The 24,284-nt window shown below is 38.9% G+C and overlaps 1 protein-coding gene across 2 annotated transcripts in view; it reads left to right on the top strand.

The window, feature by feature from the left end:
- Positions 1-24,284, top strand: part of STK32B (serine/threonine kinase 32B) — a gene marked incomplete at both ends in the record, with an annotated part of 158,589 nt that overhangs the window by 119,397 nt on the left and 14,908 nt on the right. For both annotated transcript variants that reach the window (XM_084203941.1, XM_084203942.1), the window contains 5 exons: positions 9,046-9,149; positions 13,619-13,735; positions 14,867-14,992; positions 19,615-19,746; positions 20,498-20,562. In XM_084203941.1, the coding sequence (XP_084060067.1) occupies positions 9,046-9,149; positions 13,619-13,735; positions 14,867-14,992; positions 19,615-19,746; positions 20,498-20,562 (544 nt within the window). The remainder of the gene's footprint in view (positions 1-9,045; positions 9,150-13,618; positions 13,736-14,866; positions 14,993-19,614; positions 19,747-20,497; positions 20,563-24,284) is intronic.

Here is a 24,284-nt window from a genome sequence, read left to right as displayed (position 1 = left end):
ATCAACTTCTTAGAGTTTGGGGGTCCTCCGAGTTCGTCTGGTGTTTTCAGGCATCTGGGGCTGTGGAAGGCAATGTGTGCCCTCTGCTGATTTGGGGAACCTGTGCGCCACCTGTGCCTGATTTTACCGTCACAAATTCACTGCTCAGACCTTTTACAACGCCTGTGACTGAGGGTGTTGTCAGGGCTTTGGTGTAGGAATAGCTCTTTGTAAACCCATGTGGTTTCAGGCTGTCATCCTGCCCTGGCAAGCAATGCACAATGTCCTTTGGGACCAGGGTGGCTTTTGGCAGGCACAGCTGCTGCCAGCAAAAGACCACGAGCACTGTGGAGGATCCCTCCCCTGTGCATGGGGATGTGGGGCAGGAGAGCCAGGGCAGGGCATGGTCCCTGGTGCATGGGCTGCTCTGTTCAGCTGTGGCTCCTTCTGCCTGCAGAGGGATTTTACTTTGGCCTCTTGTGAGAAAGGGAAGTGTGTGTTTGCCTGACTGGAAGCACCTCTGTAAGGCCTTGCTGCTTTCAACGCTGTTCCAGCTTTATGAGTGAAAAAAAACCCCAAAAACCAAATAAAAGGAAATTTCTTCAATTTCTCGCTTGTGAACAAGGCTGCAAGAAATATCTGTGTGTCTCAAATATGCTCTGTGCTGGGCACCCATCTGCAGTCATGGCCCTCTACCTTGCAAGAGAGTGCTCAGCTACAAACCCAAAAGTTAAACAGTGAAACACATCTAGAGAACATGACTGGTGTCATCTTTCTTTTATTCCTCACTTTGGCAAATTTATGCATGTCTGAGTCCTATAGCATATGCTTTTTCCTTACTGAAATATTTTGGAATTATCAATTTCTATAGATCTGTGTATTATTTCTGACTGTTGCAAAACCTTTCCATTCACAAGTTATATTTGGGGGGCTTAAGGTTTGTTGTTGTTGGCATGGCTTTTTTTTAATGTGGGTTTTTTGTGTGGTTTTGTTGCTGTTGGAGCTTATTTTTGTTTTGGATTTTGGAAGCTTTAGTTTTTAGTGGTAGGAGGGTTTGAAGACTGAAGATATTCAAATGATGCACTGTGACTTTTACCTCAAATTGAACCAGTAAAATACATTTTATTACACAAACACACCTGACAAAAATCCAAAGTCAATAAAATCAGTCATAAATTATGTGAAAGGTTTCAGCTACCCCATTCCTATCTCACAGGCTTGTTATCTCAGGTTTTCACAGCTCCTTTCATAGGCTGCTGTCATGGTGAAGAATGACTGTGTGCCTGAGATTACCAGAGTATTGTGGATTTACACTGGTCCACTGAACTTCTAAAATGTATGAGTCATCCATATTTATTAATTAATACTCTGTAGGTGTACAATTGAACTCAGAGGAAAGCCAGTGGATGTCCTGGTATAAACCTTTCACGCAGAAAAAATTATCCCATAGAGCTAAATTTGTTTCTCAGATGTTTAAAATATAGCAGGGAAAATTTTGAGTTGAGTTTTCAAAAGTCATCATTCCTTGGTCTTTCTTGCACTCATATTAACCAGGCTCTGAAATGAAATACTGTTTTGCAGCCCATTGCATTTTGAATGCAGTTAAGGCAGTGCTTAGATTTTTAAAAATCCTACCTTAATCCTACAGGGGGTTTGGCTGCCTGTCTGCAGAGTTTCTCTGGTCATATCCTTACCTGACCTTTTGATCCCAGGGAAATCTCACGATGACAAGGGAGGCTTCTCTTTGTGCTGATAGGCAAGAACAAGAGTGGCTGTGGGAGACTCTGAGGTGCTGAAATGTATATTCCCCACACTGATGGGATTTTCAGCTTGTGATAGGAGCTACGTGGCTGGAAGGATTAAGCACACATCAGTATTTAATCCCTTAGACACTGTGATGTTTACACACATATAAACATGTGTGATTAAACATATTCAGGTTTTGGTTCCACTCTGACACTAATGAGTAGAAACATAAGCAGCTGAGGAGCCTCAGGAGGTGAGGAAAGAAGTTATTACCTCCAGCTGCTCTTCACCATTTTGTGCTCTCTGACCTGCTAGCATCCTTTAACATCTTCCAGCAGAACTACTAATACAATCATTTCCTTGACTATTTCAGTTAATAAATACTCCACTCTGAGTTCAAGAGGTAGTTTTGGTTTGGGCTTTTATTTGTTAATTTGTTTGTTCATTTATTTCCTGCCTAAAAGGGCCTGGTGTGGAGCTCTGCAGGCAGATCTGAGGGTAGAAGAGGTGCAGCAGAGGTGGCAAATGCCCCAGCAGGGCCCTTCTGCCCCCAGGAAAACTCCTGGGTTTTGGTCAGGCCAGCCCCCCAGGTTTTTGCATGCATAAACTGGTGCAAAGATATTTTCTGCCCTGCTGGGAGTATGTGATGCAGGAGCATGGAACCTGGTGTGTCAGGTACAGCCTGTGCTGAAAATCCCATTACACAGACCCACTAATTTCAGTACTGGGCAGAACAGCTGCTGGCTGTACACTGGGACAATCTTCCAAAGACCAAATGGATATTTTTGGAAAAATCCCTTCTAAAAATTGCTAGGAAAACTGGCCCTGCAGCCGCTGTGAGCTTTTTGTATGGAGTGACAAAGGTGCTTGTGTACAATTTCATGTTCAATAATGGGAGACCATGACTTGCTCGTTGCTGCTGGGCTTTCTTTCAGCAGGGGTGGCAGCTCAAGGTTGTTTCTCTGAGGCTGATCCAGATGTTCAGGCACCAAGGGCTTCTCTGTGCAAGGTCAAGAAGTGAGTTCTGTTCAGTGGTTGAGTAAAGCAGGGGGTTGTGTGAGGATAGCACGCTGAATAAGGGCAGGAGAGGTTATATAGCCATATGGAAAACTAATAAGGCATTCTAAATGCCATGTCTGTTTTCAGGTAATGGTATCTAAATTATTTACTTTGATTGAATAATTGCATTAAGTATGAGTATTAAAACTATTGAGGTGTATAATGTGAATAATGGTGCAAAATCAGTTACATGGCTATAACAAGTAAAAACCTCATGCTAGAAAATTGCCATCCCAGCATGCCCAGGCTTTAAGCAGCATTTTGCCTTATAAAATAGAAGCTAGCAGCTGGCTAGTCTAAAGCTCTGAGTCAGAAGGCTGACCACTATAATTTAGACCTTTTTAGCACATAAGAAAGTAAACACTAGGAGCTAAATTGATAGTTTACCAAATCCACATTTCTATTCAGAGAGAGGGAAGTTGTTTTCTTCCATTTTGCTCTTGAAACAGCTTCTACTCTGGATAGAAGATCACTGGTTATTATTTTAGTTTGATTTCTGTTTTTTATTTAAACCATGATCCAGAAAAATTACTGACCCCTGAATTTACCTCTCAGGGGAAAGTGAAAATTACATTATCATCTCAGTGCTGAGAAAGCAATTAATATTTCACTGAAACATCTCAGTTCAAGGTTCTTGGAATATTATTCCAAAAATCAAGTTCATTTTTTATTCAGCTCAATCTGTCATGCCTTAAGCCTGATTCAGCAAGGTGAAACTATAAGTGTGTTCTATACATCATCATTCACAAGTTTGTTGGATGTAAACATCCAACCTTTTAACAGCTTGTCCTGTGCTAGTCAATCAAAGTATTGCTTAGGCTGTGTGTATTGTATATAGGGGTATATATATTGGATATATGGGTATATATTGATTTATACACACACTTTTTTCCCCAAGATCAGGGACTAAGATGTGGAAGGAGAGTGATACCTGGCAGTGTGATATTATGCTCAGTTAATGACTCTGGAATGCATTTTCCCATCTGAAATCTCAGGCACTGCAGTAAGACCCACACCACTGAAGGATGTTTTGCTGCAATGACTCCAGCAGTGTGTTGCTTTGCAACCCCTCCAGTAAAGCACAAGCCTCTGATTCCCTTCACTGACATGTAGGATCTCTGCTGAGATGCAAATAGACATCAGAGAGCTGTAGCTCGACAACTGGATGAGCAGTGTCAGGGATTTCATTCTTAAGAAATGTTTTGGACATATCCACCTGAACTGGATCAATTAAAAAAAACCAAACCAAACCAAAGCCAAAAACACTTGTGGGTTTTTTGTTTGTTTGTTTGTTTGGTTGGTTGGTTCATTTTCAGTTTCTCATATTGATAACACTGGCACAGGGCATTGTGCAGGAACTGATGACCAGATGTCATTGGCAATATTTAGCTTTTCATTGACAGTCAGCTCCCTGCACTAATCCATCTTGCAAGACTGACTTGCAAGTTATGGCCTAAATGGACTGATTTGTTAGTTTGTAGATGCTCCATCAGAAATAGCAGGAGCTTTTCTTTTTGCCAACCAAGAGATAGACCTCAAATTGATCATTCTATCATGGACAGTATTTTCAAACTCACCTTTGAGCACCAAATTAAAAATAGTCTGAATTTCAGAGACCCAGACTACTTGCAATTTATGAAGTTGAGATACCATTGAATGCTCAGCAGATTTTCAGAAACCCTACTTAAAACACTTTATCCTTTGTACAAAATGGACTTTTACAATAGGAATAAAGAGTGAAAATTTGGTTTAGCATTATTTGCATTTACATTGATATTCTCTTGTATTTCAAGCTCATGAATTGCATTGTTAGATACTAATATCTTTCCACAAATAAAAGTAGATAATTATGAACCAGCTGCATAAAATTTCCTTTTTTATAACTTTATTTTTGTTACAGATCTCTAGGAAAATATGTATGCAATATGAGATGCATCGTCTACATAATTCACATTGCAGATCATATGACTGCTATGAAAATTCCAGTGGATAGTTATATACATGAAAAATTACTCCCTTTTGCACAAACCTACAGATCAGGAGTGAGGATATCCCAGTATGCCATTACTTCTGAGATGGATGCAGACCCACTAGATTTGCTTTCACATTCAATTTGTTCATAGGTTGTCCTCTAGTATGGCCTCATTTTAGAGAGAAATAACCATTTGTTTACTTCCTACAGTCTGCAGTAGTACGGCATTATTAAAAAGATACAGTGTAAAAGCATCAAAAGATACATGTCTGAAGAGGATTTATTTTAATTTATTAGTTGGAAAAAAGTATTGACTGGAAATTTTAATTGGGGACAACCAAGAAATGCACTGAAGCACACAATACAGTACAAACGTGGATTCATTTATATGGCATTTCAAGAAAGCAAAGCAGGTAAACAATAAAATAATGGAAGTGTGTTATTAATAGAGAAATATAGATGCAGCAAAGAAACAATAGTTGGACTTTTAGCTTGGCTAGTTGCTAAAGTTAGTATGTGCAATTACTCGTTATTATATAAGGCAAAGAGACATTCCTGATTTTATTTGCTCTCTTAAAATTAGCACAGATGTCCCATCCTGGAATGGCATTGATATTTAAAGAGTTTCTTTGTCATTTTCAAAAAGTTGCCTGAAAGGTGTCAGATCACACTTTGCAAAACATGAAAAGCAATAACCTAAACAAAAAGACTGTGCTGCTTCTGAGTTCCAGACTTTAAAGTTCCCAGTTCTTTGGGTGACAGGTTTTCCAGGTGTCTGAGCATCTGGGCAGAGGTGAGGAGCCAATGTAGTTCATGATGACTGCCCAGAGGAAGGAGCTGTAAAGATCCCATTGAGGCTTTCTGGCCCCTGTCATCCCACTCAGGTGTGCTGTCAGGAGCTCTGTGTTTGAGCCTCATTTGGGTCACAGACTGGGAGGTGACAGGTGACAGCAGGGACCCCAGGAGCCTCTTCTCCAGCTCTGCTCAAAGCAGGGTGAGCAGTGAGGCTGGACCAGGTTCCTGCTCTTGGGTATCCTTCAGGCAGCTCTAGGAATGTGCAGTTCCCCACCACATCAAAGAAATTGAGTCAGGGGAACTGTGAGGACCTGTGGGATCCACCAACTGCAACACTTCTCTACTTTTCCTTGAATTCACTCTTGCTGCTAGACTTGCTATTACTTGATTTATTCTCACTGTTTTAAAAGTTGAGCTTCTGCCATGCACACATCTACTGCCTTTCCCCTAAGTGTGTGTGACTGTAACTACAGCTCTTGGCCAAAAGAAACTGCAGGATCACACCCAATATTAAACCCATTTATTTTCCTGAAAAGCTTTTGTTCAGTGGAAACTTCTAAAGAAAAAAGATATGAAACTCTTGCTCTTGCAGATACTCTCATTCTTGTTCACACAAACTCTTGAAGGCAGAATACTTTTGCCTGTGTGGATGCATGGGGGTAAAAGATGAAGTGTCCTTCTCATCCTAAATCTGTTATGGCAAGAGAGGATACGTTCATGACAGGTGCACACAGCAGAGCTCTTGCTTTTGCTCCAAGCTGGGAAACTCAAATCTGATCAGATTCTGATCAGAATCTACCCAGAGCAGGCTGCAGAATGGCTGTCCAAGCTGATCCTGGGATCAAGTTCAAATTTTAAAAGATTACAGATATTTAAGTAACAGTGTTAAAGAAAATCAATGCAGAATTTAATCTTTCCTTATAGAGTTTTTATTTGCTTTTATCCTAACCAGTTTGCACTCTGAATTGGTTCCCCAGGCATAGTTATTTCTTACAGCAAAACCTAATATTATGTCCTGTATTTCATAGCTCTAGTTCTTCAGAGCTTGGTTAATTCCATAACTTGGAGGGTCTGCTGTCTTTCTGTAAGATCGTGCTCTGTTTCTGAGTGAGCAGGCAAACTCCAGAAGTCTGCACACAGCCTGGAACCCTCTGTTTGCACCTAATGTCTCAGTTCAAAAAGGCTTTTAGACACATTAGGCACAAGCTTAGTGTGAAAGGGGTATTCAACAGCCTTGTCAAACTAGAGAAAGGTCTTTTGGCTTCAACATGGTTGAGATTTCACCCTGAGAAAAAACCTGTATGTAGGATACTGCAAATCATATTGTACCCTCTGCCAGTCCCCTCACCATGGGAAGAGAGTGTTTACAATCACTTCACTGGAGCTGATGGCATGCAGAGAGACATTCCAGCTGGACTGAAAAAATGGGGTTAAAGTGGGTAAAAAGGGGCTTTAAAAATCGGGACCTTAACTGCTGATATTCTGTCCTCAGAATTCCATCAGCTTAAGGTGAGAAAACAGCTTCACAACTCCAGGGCAAAATAAAGAATTTTCTGCTGATCTGCTTAATGTAGGATGAGCTGACCTTGAGAATTTTAGAACAATAAAATAAAATAAAAGTAAAGAGCTCAGTCATTAAATTAGCAAAACAGCTGCACCATTCTAGCAATGTCATAGGTTGCATCAATAAAGTACTTTCACCTCTATCTCACAGAAATCAGATAGTGATCTGTCTCATTATTAAAATGTTAAAGCCATAAAAGAAATAGTGAAACCAGCATTATACCTGCATAGTTCAGTAGAAATGCCAAAAGGCTATTTTCTGTAATGAGATATTGTACATCATCTAGGCACGGTGGGCAAAAACCATAACGAATGGGGCTAAGTCAAGCAAACCTTCACTGCAAGGTTCTTGTGGTGATATTCACTATGTAAGTTTGGTGCCTGATGTGCAATTTAAGTGCATTGATCCAGTAAAGTAACAAAAAGAATCCTGCTTATGCTCTCACCACCTATGTGATACACTGCACACCTGTAAGACGTGCCTGCACACCGGCAGCACGCAAAGAGTTCAAATACACATGAAGATATAGCATGCCAAGGGGAGCTATGTCATCTGGAGGTGAGAGAGAGTTAACTCAGTGTAAGGACTCATGGCATTGTTGTTTTATGTCATACTGGATCACAGCACAAGTTTTCCTCTGCCAGAGATCCACTGGTCACCTATTCTCCAAACACACGTATTCCAGAAAAAAATGTTTATTTAGGTGCCTGCAGATCTCACATCAAACACATTTAGACATGATCCTGCTGGTCAAAGAGTATAAGACCACTTTCATACATTCACTGTTTGTATTCTACAGATCAGAGTTTTGCCATAACTAATGAATGGATGCTAAAATCTTCTATTATATTTGGCACTTGAAGACTTTCTGAAGTCAGGCCTGGAGCTGTAAATTGTTAGGTTGCCATCCATAATGCAAGGACTGCAAAAACTCCTCTAAAGGAATGCCTTTCCATTTATTAAAGGTGCTTCTCTAAATGCCACAGACAGTCAAACCCCAAACTGCCAGTCAGAAGTGTGACCAGACTGCATCCTTCACTGCAGTGTGCACACCACAGAGTGGGGCCATGGTAATAAGTGGTAATGGGGTGCATTAGCCTCAGCATCATGGCCAGAAGAGGCTCACATGGTAATTGTAACCTAGCATGATGCTACAGCTGGGGACAGGCTGTTTAGAAAATCTCCAGTGAAAATGTTGTTTTAACAAAGTGTACTGAGATTCTCCTGTTAAATCATTAGAAAACACAACAAAGTTTTCATTTCATTTCCACTCTTATTTATATCTGGTTTTCTGAAAACATTACAGTAACATTATTTAGTACAGGTTTTTTCATAAAATTTGACTAAATGGATCCTTGTATTGAAAATACATTTTGTTTTCATCCACAGAAGTTACTTTGATGGAAGTCATTACTTCATTGAAAGTGTGTTTTCTTCCAGTTGTGACAGTTTCTCACATCTTAAAATCAGTATCAGGATTTCTATCAAAGTACCATTTTCCTATGTTGAATACCTTTAAAACCTGTCTGTTTAGTTATATCCAAATGTAGAATAAGGGTGAGATTTACCATATTCAACACTTTCATCAATCACCTCACTTGGAGATATTTTTCCCATAAAATATTTACATTCCCTAAATGTTCTAAGTCACAGCTCAGATTTCCCCTCCTATTACTTATTTTTATTCGCATAACTTAAAACTGAAATGAACCAAGTAAGAATTAACACATGAAATTACTGACTTTTGAAATACCCTGCCTGGCAAAGGTTGCTTGTTATCAGTAAAACAAGGCACTGAAACTACATCCTGAAAATGCTGTGCTTCTAAATCTATTTAATTCCAGTTTGTTGAGTCCTTATTCATTTTTCAGCTGTGAAATAATACCATTAATGAAATGCTTTTTTTGTTCAATTTGATTTACTATTTTAGCTCCAGAAGTGTTCCAGGCTTTTATGGATGGAGGTCCAGGATACTCGTACCCAGTAGACTGGTGGTCGCTAGGAGTTACAGCGTATGAATTACTGAGGGGTTGGGTAAGAATGATGGAGTTTGTTGTTATCTAACAAAAATCTCAAGTTTGCAGTGGCCCTGAGTGCACTCTTCAGGATAAAATTTGAGTGTACAAGGCCCGGGTCAGGAATGCTGTCCTTGTTCTTTCCCAGCTGAGAACACCCATGGGAAAGTTTCACCCAATGCTCAAATACATTATGGAAACTTGTCTCACTTTGGCTAAGGAAAGGCCTAATGTTTAACATCTTCTTTATAATGCTGAATTGCAAACAATGATTTTTTTTCAAATTGAAGTTGAGTTACTTCACACTCTATTTTGTCTTTGATTCTCTTGGCTAATACCATGAGAGATCTGATGTAATTTCCTAAGATGCTTGGCCCAACTACAAAAATGCTTATGTGCCAGTGCATTGTTTCTTATCTAATCAACTATGTGAATAAGCTTAATGAAAAATCTTCCTGAGCATGGTCGAATACCACAGAAGATAATGGAAAACTCTTTTCCATTTTGGTTCAAAGGATTTCAGTCAGTTGCTTAAATATTTACTATTCCCCACAGAAAACAGTAATTTAGGTACTATTTCAGGATGATGACGTAGCTAAAGCAGCTGTTAGGGGTTTTTAAAATTATTTTTCATGCCTGTTTTGGAAAGTGGATTTTATTGCATTGCAGTATGATTTTTTATATTATGACACTAATAAAGTTTGATTACCTTGTCTTGCCAATTCATCCCACAAAGATCTCACAATTTCATGTAGTATAACAGATAAAGGAAAATAGCAATAAGAAATAATTATTATTCTTACTTTTAAATGAAGATTTAATTTCAGAGCGTCTGCATATTGTTACTTCAGAAGCTACTTTTTTCAAAGGCCTAAAATTTGGCCAATCTATTTTGTATTTCCACAGGAATAACAAAAGTCGTGCTCCTGAGACAAAGATCTCTCCCATGCAAAGACTGTTTGATCTCTCAAAATAGAGTATTAAACACTTTTCTTAACAAAAACAACAAACTAACAATTATTACCAGTTTTTCTCTACCATAATTCTCAAACCTTAGGGAGTTTTTAGACTGACATTGTTCCTGGAATGGAGGAGTTAAAGTCTGGCAGTGATAAGCATAATAAATCCTCAGTCCTAGTCACAGACAGTAGTTCTAACTGCACTTAAACAGTAAATTTAGAGACCATTCTGATGGTTTTATATCAACCCTTTCACCAGTGACTGTCTCCAAGAAAGGAGAGAAATGAATGATTGTAAAAGAAAGCTGAACTCCCAAGACTAATCACAAAAGATCACTTTAATGTGACAATTCACTTTAAAAATTAAGAATTATATAGGAAGATATCCATTTGCCAAGATCCATAGAGTCTTTCCTGAATAGGTCAATCTGGCTACAAACAAAGCAAAGTTGAGACTGAATCCATTTCTTGTTAGGTTTTTTTTAAATAAAAAATTTGCCATCTGAACCTGCTCAAGTCACCCAAGCCAGCTGCTCGCTTTCTCCTGAAGAGCAGCTCTTGGCTGCTGAGCAAGCCAGAGGACAGCTTGGCAGCCCACAGCACTGCATGGACAAGGAAAAGGTGTACATTTTCTAAATTTTTGTAGTCTAAACAAGGCCTAAAGTGACCTGGGTGGTGACAAGAGGAGCAGCAGTGGGTTGAGGAGATGTGCTCAACCCGAGGCATGTTGCCGTCTCGACAACTGCGAGCTCCGCGGCCCCATCTGCCCAGCAGCAGATGGCTGTGGAGGCACGGTTTGCACACAGGGCTGGGAGCTGAACCTGCAGGCACGCAGCCCCTGCTCCTCCAGGTTCCCACAGCTCTGTCCAGCAGAGGAAACAGCCAGAGGAAACAGCCCCATGCCCCCGGAACATGGGCAGGCTCTGGAGCAGCCCAGCCGCGCCAGCAGCCAAGCCCTGGGCAGAGGAGGCTGTGGCACGGGTCAGAGCCACAGGACACAGGGCTGGCTGCAGCTGGAGCCGGCTGCTGCAGGGGAAAGGCAGAGCCAAGAAAGGAAGGAGCATTAGAAATAAGAAACATCACAAATTTTGTTTTCCACCTCGGAGCTGTGCATAGCGCATGATGCTGACAGCCTGAATTCAAGAGGTGATAAGTAAAAGAAAAATGAGTAGAAATTACTTGTTTTTCATTGAGCTGAATTTTTGGTTTTATTTGTATAAATAAAACCTGCTCAGAGGGATCAAGGCATTCCAGCCATTCTCATTTCTGGCTTCCCACTGCTGGGCAGCCAAGACCATGTTCTGCTTGAAATGGACCTGTAGATAAAGAAGCATGTTGTTTCCAGTACAGAGCTTTCTGCACCATTTTTTTGGTTACCCATAGTACAGCTAACATTTCTCAATAAGTACATTTTTCTCCTTATCCAGCTGCTGTTAAAAAAGCTAGCAAGAAAAATACAAATTCATACAGCTTCGCATCAAACATCGATCTTTTCACAAAGTCCATGAAATTAAACTGTAATTAAACTGTATGATGCAAACCATGCCATATGTCAGTCTGTTCCTGAGCTATAGACAACTGCTAAAATGCTGCAATAAATGTATATACCATGAATTCAGTAGAGACAAAGGGAAGGAATTAGTAGGTGGGATTCCCAGATTCTGACTTTCACTGTAATGTGAACAATTAACAACAAACTTTGAGAAAAAATCCTGAACAAAGCAAACCAGATTTTTTTCCTTTTTCCACGAAATATAACTGAAGAGATACTTGAGTGGATTGAATAGCTGAAAAACAGGTGAGATAGAGGTATGAAGGGCTTCAAAAGACCAAACTTATAATGGCCATTTATAGATCAAATTAACTAATAAAAATATTTAAAATCTCTGCAAATCTCAAAAAATCAAGAGTTTAGAATACAGATAATCTTGAAAATAAGGCAAATTTTAGGGATTTTCCTGTCAGGAAAAGAAAAGGCATGGGCAGAAACATCCTTAACAGAAAAACTTTTGATGATTCATAATTCCTTATAGTTGCTAATTTTGGAGTTAATTGCCATTTTCAACAATTGATATACATTCTGTCTCAATGATCCTATTGATCACATTGTTAGATCAAGTTAAGTCAGAAGTATGTTGCTTCTAGGTGACAGAAAACATGTAAAAGTTTCATTTTTAATAACTTTTTTTATGGCAACATTACCACATGTAGGGAAAAGCATATGACAGACTATTTCTACTGACAATTTTGAACCCAATTCAGGAAAGTTATGCATTTAAAGCAGATATTTAAGTCCTGTAAATTTGTATGGACATGGTATAGCTAAATGATAATGGGCTAACTGAATGTGGATCACAGCAAAAAGATTTAGACCCTTCTTGAATTTGTTTTTAGAACACCCCTGTGCCTTGGAATGCACTTGGTTTCATTCATATGGAAGTTAAATGTATGCATGAATCGTCCCAGAATAAGAACATGCCCTGGCTATTCATGAAGAGTGACTCCAATTCCTTAACAGATTAGATAACTAACACCTAGAAATATTCTTAAAATATAATATACTAGTACATACTAGCAAAGGGATGATTCATTTCTTAGTCAAGGTAATGAGTGTCTGCCCTTTGCTGTTCAGGATATTGGATTAATAGGTAACTCTATGTTGATTATGAATTATGATGCATTAATTTGCACACTGCTGCTAGGATGGCATTTAGCTGCAGATCTCATATCACATATTTATCACTTGCTGGGTACAACTTAATTCACTAGCAATCCACTCTCTGCCCTTGTTTACTAAAATACATTAAGTACAATTATAACGACTTGCTTCAAACACACAAGTATGTGCACAGAAAATAGTGAGAATATAAATTTATATGTAGTCCCTTATTTCCAAATTCTGCATGTAATAAAAGATAAATTACAGAAAACTTAATGAACAAAGCACTGCAAAGACCAGAGCTTTTCTTCATCTATAGAAGAATTTAGGCACTGCAAACACATGACAGCAGATCCATGTAGTGTGTTAATTTTGGATTTAAAAAAAGAAAAGGAGAAGGATTGGGATCTGGAGTCCTTTTTTACTGTGATTCTGACACAGACTTTTGTAAGCATTTTTTAGTTTTTTTATCTAGTACTCAGTAAAATTAGGATGACAAAGCTCCTTTTGTCATCAATTTTGTTGGTTTAGGTCGCAAGAACTGATCATTAGTATTACAAGCAAAAAGTAGTAAACAATCCACATTTCACATGGAATGCCCCAGGAAAAAAATTATTTATTCATCTCATTTGCACTAATACTTTCTTTCATGAGAGAAAAATTTGCAGAGGAAGTGCATCTATGAGTAATTACATTCATTGCAACCAAAGAAAAGCACACACACAAAGGATTAGACTTAAAATCATTATACAACAATTCCGTGGTTTTGATATTTTCAAGACAAACAATACTGAACTCAAGAAAATGTGACCAGTCTGCACTCTTTTATCCATTCTTTCTGACTTGAAGTTGATTTAATTTTTATCCCAGAGGCCCTATGAAATTCATTCAGCCACCCCCATTGATGAGATACTCAACATGTTCAAGATCGAAAGAGTTCACTACTCATCCGCATGGTGCAAGGGCATGATAGCACTACTGAAAAAGGTAAGGAAGCACAAATACCTCCTGTCCTCTGTTCTCTCCTCTTCCAGAAGCCCCTCCAACACTGGAAAAGGCATCAGACAAACACACACATTAGGTAGTCAACATCTAAAGGATAAGAGAGCAGAGCATATTTCTAAGCTGTTCTGAATGTGAGTGGTGTGGTATTTTCTCTTCAGAAGGTGCAGTGTTCTTAGGCTTAGACTCAGGCTTTTCATGGCTTCAAAGAAGTAAAAATTTTTAATTTCTTTTATTTTAAAGCTGATTCACTAGTGATAGTAAAAATTTGGGGATCAGTAATTCCTCGTTTGTGCCCTGGCCTCATTTCCCCCCAGCTATGGATATGCAAGTGGGACAGGGAAGGAAGGACCACTCTGCCCTCTGAATTTCTGCTGCAGCTTCCAGACAGGGAGATTAGAAATTAGAATGGCTGTATTTCTTCCTGTCCCATGTTGCTATAGTTGCAACAACAAAAGTTGAGCCACTTAGCTGTGGCATCACTAAACCACAAGGCAGGGCTCTTTCTGAATGCATCCAACCCTAAAAATTGTTTTCTTCCTAAACTCCAAGTTTTTTGTTTGCTTTAATTGTCTGACTACACCACAAAGATAATCTCTCTCTTTTAGGTGTTTCAGATCATCAATACTGATACTTGAACCCGAAATACTTGTGAATGTCTGAATAGAGTAATAAAAAAATATGTCTTTAGCAGCAATTAGCAATGTAGTCTTGAATAGATAGAGCAGTGAGGTGGATAATTTTAATTGCTGCCAGGATTCTCAGTGTAACTGTATTTTCCAAAAAATTAAAGAGAAAATACAAATTGTTGGGTGGCATTGATCTGTGATGTTTCATTTCAAGAGGGCTCTTGTGTATTTGTAAGCAGACTTTTGTTGCTAATACATTTATACACTTCATGCCTGCAACAGCCATCTGGTGGCAATTAAACTGTACTCATATCCTGTGACTTATTACTTTTAATTTTTTTTTTAATTGGGTCTTCTAGCATCTGTTAGAAGATTCCCTAGCTATTTTCTTACTTAAAAATATGTATCATAAAATTCATGTATGTGATACATTTACTGTTCTATATGGCATCCAGTTCCTTAGAAAATGCCTTGTGCTTGATCACAGCTGCTCATTAAGGACCCAGAGTGTCGCCTTTCAAGCCTTGCAGACATCCAGAACTCTCCATACCTAGCTGATGTCAACTGGGATGCTGTTCTAGAGAAAGCTGTGACCCCAGGCTTTGTTCCTAACGTAAGTCCATATTCCAGGTGAACAGTGTTTGTAAATTCTGACTTTAATTATCACTGCTGTTTTACTTGTTTATGCTTGTATTTCTTGTTTTTCAGTGATTTACTTTGGATTCTGCTTTCATTTACTCAGTCACAGCTAAGGGAAAATTTGTCCCATTTCAATAGATCACAACAAAAACTTATTAACCTTGGTTCAGTTTTTGTTCCTTTTCAAATAAAAGAAAACCTTTTCCAGACTTTGCATTTCAGCTGTTAGAGCAAATGATTGTCAGAGTTAACTCTGAGACAAAGAATACCAAGAAGACTGTTGTGGCAGTGAAAGTCAGACATTTGAATAACATTTGGAAAACTTTTTGACATCCCAGTATGCGGTTACTTTTTCACTTAAAAATTAGTGTTCCAAAAGGCTGACCTATTTTCTTTGTGACAGTTTCTTACAATAAAACATTCAGATTCTGGGAAGGAATCCGGTGGTTTCTTTTTTACTGTGGTCCCATTTTATTGGTATTTTCTGGACTTTTCCTTTTTGCTCATTTTCAAGTTAAATGTATTTGAGGGCCATGAATAAAAAGCAATGACTGTGGTGTTAATATGCTGCTTCACTTTTTTCAGCCATGCTGCACTATATTTGTTGTCAAAACAATATATTTGTAGCATACCAAGGTTTGTTTCTGTTTTTTTTTTTTTATTATGCAGCTGTAAATAAAGATGAGGAAGGTAGAATAGGTGGACCCTGTCTTCATCCAGGTGCACATCAGAGTTGATGATAAGCACGATGGGGACAGGATCCAGGCCTTCAGAAGCTGAAGGTGAGAGAGCATTGCATAATGGAGCAAAGGCAGCCAGGTGTGTTGCCAAGACACTGCTCTCTGTGACTGCTGGGCTTCTGGCACCTGACCAGAGCCTCTCTGGAAGCACCACCCTGCAGGAGAAGACAGCTGTGGGTGGGCAAGCAGGGTCTCCCTCAGGGAACAGAGAAAGAGCAGGAACACAGCAGGTAACAAGCACAACAGGAGAAGGGAAAGGCTGGCCCCTCTTACAGGCACTCCAGAGCAATGTTCATCCGTGGGGAAATTCCTTCCTTTCACTTCGTAGCTCAACCCTAGTGCAAGAGAGGAGTTGGAGAGGTGAATGCCATATCTGCCAGGCTATGGCTCTGTCACTCTTACTTGATGTCCATGCAGCTGGAATAATTGCTTTGCCAGGCCAGGATCCCCCTCCACACCCTCTCAGGTCACTGTCCCAAGCCAAGCAATGCAGGACAAAGCTCCTTCTTGGTCTGCTGGACTCCATTCTCCTGGGTGTGGATCTACAAGATGAGTGGAGACTGACTTTCCTCTTTTCCTTTTTTCAAGTTAGAGCTGCTCTTTGAGATATCAGAGGTGTGGACTTGTTTCTCAGGCAAAACTCAACCAACTATTTAAACTCAACCAGTTATTTACACTTCCTACTCCCAGCTAAAAGTTCAATCCACAAGCGTCAGCATGTGGAAAACTTCACAACATAGTGTTTCATAAGGGAGATCCAGTTCCCCATACCCAAAGATACAACATAGGTGGGGTTCCAAAAGTCTCAGACTCTGCAGACAGCTTTTCTTTTCACATTTGGATTCACTTCATTTGTGTTTTGGCAGCATCTATAAAACTGAAGGGGAAATCAATAATACGTGAAGCAAAATAATATTCTTCATTTAAAAGGAAATAGGAGTAAAATGTTTCATTTATCTATCCAGATTAATCTGAAAGTCCCATTACAAGCTCTACCAGACTCTTCTATGAAGAGTCTGATATTGCAGGGCTTGTTCCACCTGGTCAATCAAGTGTGCCAGGAAAAACAGTGAGGTGAGAACCAAAGTGTCTTTTCTAGCCCAACATTTCCTTTTATAGAAGCTTTTCTGCTTCATGAGACCAAGCTTGGTCACACATTTTCCAAGAACTTTCTATTTGTAGCACCAGCAAAACTTTCACTGATTAATTGAGGCCACACAACATAATATTTCTTGGTTTTCCTCCTTTGGTGAGAAGGTGAACTGGGGCCCCTGTGACCTGTGTTTTGAAACCAGAGAGTTTTATAAATTTTAACAACTTGCTTTGACTGTCAGGATCTTGTCTGCCTTCTACAGGTAGGAGGGCACACTGAAGGCCCATGGGAGCAATGTCCCATAGCTTAATTTCTAACAGCTTAATTTGATTCCATAAACATAGTTCTTACTTAACTAGCACATGTGTTTCTTTATAGCTTAGTTAGTTTCTTCGTTTTCAGCTTGGAGTCATAAATTGTTGTAGGGATTTTTTTAAATACAATTTGGTTTTATTTTTAAAGAATTCATTTTTAAAGAATGAAAGTAATATATTTTTTAAGTACTAAATCAAAACTTAAAACTGGATAAAAACTGAGTATGTTCTACTAAAGATGGCTGGATAATATACAGGAAAAGGCATCAGATATCTAAATATTCTGCTCTCACTATAGAGAGTTTGCTAGGAATAAAAATGATGGAGTGATCTCTAAACCAAATGTTTCATTGTAGGACACCACAAATTATACAAGTAGTTTCTGGTGTGATTTTGCTGCTTAGTGTCTTTGCTTACTATAAATATCTGTCATTTATATATGGCTTATTTTAGTACTTCCACCTTGACAGTGACAATGGTGTGATTGAACTCTCAGAAGTCCCAGAGGAAAATAGATTGCTTTTAACGTCTTCCACTATGCAATTCAAATTGTTTGCAAATTTTTTGTGAAGGACTTACTGGTATAACAAAGAATCTTAAAATTTGATTCAAGCACCAGAAATTAGCATGGCATTTATTCAATGAAGAATCCAAAATATTTAAGTAATATCTGTAATGGGTAAGGAAAACCTTAATAAAGTGGGTATAATAGAAAAAGAATTATAGATTAGAATGAAGCACCTGATTGGGAAATGCCAGCACTGATTCACCAAGGACAAATGGGACTTTCCAAACCTTATCATACTCGATGACAAGGTAACCTGCTCAGTTGGTACGGGACAAGTGGTTCTCATTGTTTACCTGGATTTCTCTAAGGCTTTTGAAACAGTTTCCCACTGTCTCCTTTGTGAGAAAGTTTTGTGTTATAGAAAAGTGGTCCGTGTTCCCCCATGGTGGGGAACTGGCTGATGGGCTGCACCCAGGGAAGCTGGAAAAATCTCCTCCTCAAACTGGGAGCCTGTCACAAGTGGGTCCCCCAGAGATCAATATTGGGTCCAACACTGCTAAAAACCCTAACAAGTGATGTGGATTGTGGGATCAAGTGTACCCTGAGGAAGTGCACTGATGATACCAAACTGAGTGGGAAAGGGGACACCTTGGGAGAACTACTCTGCAGGAAGACCTTTGTAGGAGTGGACTGACAAGAACTTTATGAAGTTCAACAAGTGTAAGGTCTTAAACCTGGGAAAACATAGTCCAGAGGTGTAGCACAGGATGGGATCTGTCCAGCTGAGGAACAGCTCCAGCATCTCTGGAGGTCCAGGTGGACAGCAAGCTCAATGTGAGTGACAGGAGTGCTGCCATGGCCAAGGGGATGTTGACTTGCATCAACAAGTGCATCACCAACAGAGATAAAGATGTCATTGCCCCACTCCACTCAGCACTTCCCAGGCCACGTGAAATGCTGTGTTCAGTTTTGGTCCTCACTACACAAAAATCTGTGGACAGGCTGGAGAGGGTCCAGAGAGATGATCAGAGGAGTGGGAAATAGGCCATAAGAGGAAAGGCTGAGAGAAGTGGGCTTGTAGAGCTCTGGGAAAAGAAGGATTAGGGGAGGCCTTATCACCATGCCCCACTACCTAAAGGTTAGCTACCAAGACAGACTCCCTTTTACAGGGAGTCACATGGAAAAGACAAGGGGTACTGGGTACAAGTAACTCCTGGGAAGATTCCAGTTGGATACAAGAGCAAAATTTTTCGCAGCAACATTCAGCCATTTCAGTAATCTGCCCATGAAAATGGTGGAGTCTCTAAAACTGGGCTCTTTTAAGATTCAGTTGGACAGGTTGCTGGGCCATCTTGTCCAGACTGGGGACTGTGGTTTTGCCCAGAAAGGTTGGACTTGACGATCCTTGAGATCCTTTCCAACCTGGGATTCTATAATACTGTGAACCCTTTTCTATATGAATGCTGCTAACCTAAACAGCTAACCTGCTCCTTCCTTTGCTCTCAGAGACAGCATCTAAGTAAATGAATCCACTGCAATCTTCAGCAAATCAGATTTCAGCAAGGTCTCAGAGGTACTCCCCAGCTCTTCTGCACTATTACTGGTGTCACTATTACTTTACAGCACTAACTGATATTCTGATGAAGACCCTGTGCCTGATTAATCTCTCTCACTGGGGTAACATATTTTTTGTCACTGTAGGAATACATCTATTTATAACTAGGAAGAGGATCTAACTCTTTATAATTGCTTTATAATATGATTTTTATCTTATCTCCCTTATTTAGACTTTGAGCATTACTTCAGGCCTATAAAGACAGTTTTCATTTTACAGATGTGATTGAGGAGCTGGTTCATTATTACTGCAGTTAACACTTGCCAAGCAAATTAAAAAAAACACAACGATGCTTCAAAGAGTAACTTTGAATCCTTTTGTACCAGAAAGGAAGACTGAACTGTGATCCCACATTTGAACTTGAAGAAATGATTTTGGAGTCCAAGCCTCTCCATAAAAAGAAAAAGCGACTTGCCAAAAACAAATCCAAAGATGGAGCTAAGGAAACTTGCCCACTGGTAAGATGGGGACTGTGACTGCCATCAGTGGCATTTTGTTTACACTCTAACAGGCAAACTCAGTGATGTTCAGCTTTATCACCTCTGAAAATACACTCAACCTCTCTGTCTGTCGTTTTATACATTGCATAAATCATCTCCCAAGCAAGATAAAAAGCAACCATTTATTTCAGTCAAATAGTAACAACATTTTAAGCTATAATAATTTTTAAGATTATCACAGATGCTCATTTAAAGTATGAAAAACACTTCCCACACATGGACAAATAGTTACAAAGAGTATTTATTTGCTACTACTACCCAAAATGAAAAGTATGCAGTGAAAAGCCCTGTTATTTATAAATATGTTAAAGCTGTCTCTTCCACTCTTGACGAATGTGTGCCGTGTAGAAAGATGCATTGTATGAACAGTCAAGAGTACTGAGAAGATTAATAATAATTTCCAGACTTGAATTATCATCCCAGTGAGGTTTTATAAATTATGCTGCTACTCCTAATGATTTTGAATGTTCATGCAAGCTGTTCTTCCTCGAGCTATCAGATGTAAAAATCCTCAGGAATTCTTTGTGAGGAACTTCTCCCAAAAGAATGAGATTGATTGTGCTATCACAGCCCAATTTAACGAGTCTTCGAAATGCCTCTTGATAGCATTCATTCATAAGCATTTTGTTCAGTGTTGTTTGTGTTGTTGTGATTTTTGTCTATGATTCCTCATCTTTTTTAATCAACCTATTCATGCTGTTTTTTAAAGAACGTACACCTGCAGCAGTGCTTGGAAACCGTTAGGAAAGAATTCATCATATTCAACAGAGAGAAGTAAGTGCATTTCTTAATGCCTCTTTAGCATTCAGTACTAAAATTAAATTGAGAACTATTTTTTTTTTCTCACAGTGTAAGGGAAGGTGATTAATGATCACAGCAGCAGAGCCTAAAAGACTGGATTTCCATTGATTTCTTCCTCTTATAGTCTCTGGTGTGATGGTTTTGTAGTTCTTGCATCTCTGCAAGCAAGAAGAAGCCCTTGTGATGAAAATATGCTAGAAATTTGACATAAATGTTACTGGAACTCCCCAGAGAAAGTGTCAGTAATTAAGCAGAGGAATGAAATAAAAGGTACAGCTTTTTCACAACTCAAACAAAACCAAGGGCAGTAAAACTCATGAAATTTTAATGTTATGAACAGCACTGTTCTGACTTGGAAAAGCTGTTCATACTTCCCCACTATTAAAAAAAAAAAAAAGAAAAGTGTATTCCAACATTAACTATTTCTACAAAGCTAAGTACTACACCTCTACCAGACATGAAGCAAGAACTTCTAATCTAAGGGTCAGTCAGGGTTGACAGAAGCACAAGACTGATTCCCAAGGACATCAATAATCTTCCTGCTCCAATTAATGCACTGCCTTTCTCTTAATTACTGCCTCTGAGCTGCAGTCATTGTGGACCTCTTTGTATTAGCAGATACAAGTCATAACAATGGATTTGTTTGTGTCTTTGGTCAAATTATTGCATTTCATTCAAGTGTATTCCATGTTTTTATTTGATCTAGTTATATATGCAAGCCTTTCTAATAGAGTTGTGAGATGTTAAAAACTAATTTAAAAGTTGTGACTATTTTACTTAATGCATACAATGCAGTTAATTACTGTCTCTGTAATTAAAACTGAAAAGGAGCTGTCAGCTTTGCACAGTTCACACAATAGCACAAAGGAAATTATGCCATGATCTACCTCTCTTCCTGTTACAGTCTGTGGGACATTTCTGACTGTTACAGACTGCTTCCAGAAACTACAAGTTCTTAGAAAGATTCTTCATGTTATTTTGCATGTCTCTAGCACATGAAAGCCCCTGGTTTCTGTAAAAGCCATCAAGAAGAGAACCCAGACCAAGTCAGCCCATAGAAAGTTTCAAGAAGCATCTTGGTGGATTCCTTGAATCAGTTGAACTAGTGAATGCTTGGACTTTGTAGTTTAACCTACAAAATTCAAAATTATTAAGATCATAGTAAGAAGATTTGAAAAATATTACATTGGTTAATCAATGTAATGAGTTTCCTAGAAGCTCTCCATACAAGTAATTCACTTCCAGATATTAGATTCCCACCTACCCTAGAGTCATACAGGAGCCATAGCCAATATACAGCAATTTTTGGAAGTTAGAACACCAGATTTTGTAAGACACTCAAAATCTCATTGGTGTGTTCACTACCTTGAACAACGTTTCTTGTCATGATTTTACTGTGTTATTCCTAAATCTTTTTATGCATAGGAATTTTTCTTTGTTTGTTTCATATTGCACAACTACAGTAACAGAACAAGCTATAAAGACCTCTGAGAGGCTGATGAGAAATCAAGTGTAAATGGAGTACAAGTAAAATGGAAGCAAAAGGTAAAGCACATGCACTTCAATCAGAAAAGCATGTGTTTTGGTCATTGCTTGATTGGCTTTGACAGGGTAGAGGAAGAATATTAATTTTGACCTGTAAGAGATCCTGCGTTGTCTAAAGCCAGATCACAACCATTTCTCTTTTAAATTGCATCACAGATTAAGAAAGACATGGAGAGGCTTCTGTAATATTTCTCAAGGAAAAAAAATATTAAGAAGGGGGGAAGCAGATGTCAAATGTTTGAAGTGCAAAGTGAACTCAAGTTAATGAGAACAAAACAGGAGCAGTGGCAGGCACAGATGCCATCATACCAGAAACCACACAGTATGCACAGAGGAGCTCAGGGTGGGTTTCCTTTGACCTTCTGCGCCCTCAGGACTGGATGTACAAGCTGAGGCTGTGCTTACATGAGTCTCCAAAGCCACATGGCCCATCAAGTTCTTAGGAACACCTGAAGATGCTGAAAGATGTGAACCATTTGTTCCTACAAATATAAAACATATTAAAATGTGGTTGTATCATTAGGTGAGGTGTCAATCCTAAATCAGTCTCAGAATAATGCAGCCAGATATTTTGATATTCCTCCATGTTCCTCTACATAATAACTGTTGAAAGAATGTGCATATTTCCTTAGCTCTTCATTATATTCAGCAGCAAAAATCTACATTTTATTGTCATTTAAGCCTTATGCTCAGTTTACTTCAGTGTCACAGAACACAACATAAATACTAATAAAGGATGGGGGGGAAAATAGCATGTCTTTCAAGGGAAAAAATGAGACTCCCCAAAGTAAAAGGATGAAAGGAAAAAATGCCTCTAACTGAGCAACATAAGTCAGGTGTTAATACATAGTTAATTTTGTGGTGTTAGCCATTACAGTTACACAATATCTGCTATGAAAAGCAAACTCTGATTTTATCAAATGCCTCGCTGGTAGTTCTACACTGTGCCTCTTTTCTACTGTGTGTCTTTCATCCTGCAACAGACACTGCAAATCTTGCCATGTGTCATATTTGCTTTCTTGTCAAGAAGCTCAGGAGGCTATCAGAAACTCTTAGACTGCAGGCAAGAGGAACAGGGGAGGTAGAGAAAAGGCCCACTATGCTAAAAATGAATTTGAACATAGTGGAAGAGATTGAAGTATGTTAAAAGCTTTGGTTAACAAAGACAGAATGTGCACATTTATTCTGTTGCTTTCTGTGTTTAAGTAAGGGAAAAGTGGTATTTGTAGGAATGTGTTAAGCAAGGGTTTCATGGACAGAAACATGAAGTTAGTGATTGTCAGCAGCGGGTAAAAAAGTCAGATTTGTATCCCTTACACAATCCTGATCAGAGGGCATCTTCTGTTGGATATTTCAGTGGATGTGGGCTACAAATTAAAATATCTGTGTGCATGTCTGTGTTTGTGTGTGTGTGTGTGTGAGTTTTGATGTGAGATGGGATTATGTCCACAGTGACATAATCTTCCAGTACCTACAAGAGAGGGGCACACACTGCCCTGATCCGAAGTAAAATAACATAGGAAAATCCTTTTGTTTTCTATTGTTAAAAGTGTCAGTGTAGTCTCTTAGTTTTGAACACATAAACTAAGTAAAATCTGATATACAACTTGTCCACACACTGATTAGCTTGAAAATATTATCTGAAGTAGTTTTCAGGGATCTGTTTGGCTCCTTTTTGTTTCAATTCCATTTTGGTATATGAATATTTTTTTTTATATCCAGAAATGCAGCACCAAACATTTTGCAGTATCTTAATGTGTATTTCCATAGACTTGCCAGCAATTTTTCAAGAATTTGATATCATTTAGAAGCTGTAGGCTACATTTTCAAGTTTTCTTTTTTTAATTTTGTGTGTGTGTCTGTGATGGGTGAGATTGTACAGATAAAGCCACACTGTTTGCTTCTAGCTTTATTAAAAAGCTGAGCAGAGATTATTTTGCTATTTTTGTGCTGTTATCACTAAACAGATCTTCACGTACAACTACATGTCTTTATGAATATGTTAAACCTGAAATTACCAGAAATTAAGGAAAAGACCCAGTATTTGCATGTAATGAAGTTAGTCATATTTCTTACCTCAGCTTCTTCTTCTCCCTGAAAGGTACCTTTTAGATTGAAGATGTGAGAAATCAGAGAGAGAAGAAAACACA

This window comes from Fringilla coelebs (assembly GCF_963513975.1).
Source record: "Fringilla coelebs genome assembly, chromosome: 4".
Taxonomy (NCBI): Eukaryota; Metazoa; Chordata; class Aves; order Passeriformes; family Fringillidae; genus Fringilla; species Fringilla coelebs.
Note: the sequence above shows the minus strand (reverse complement) of the source record. Positions and strands in the feature narration are given on the sequence as shown.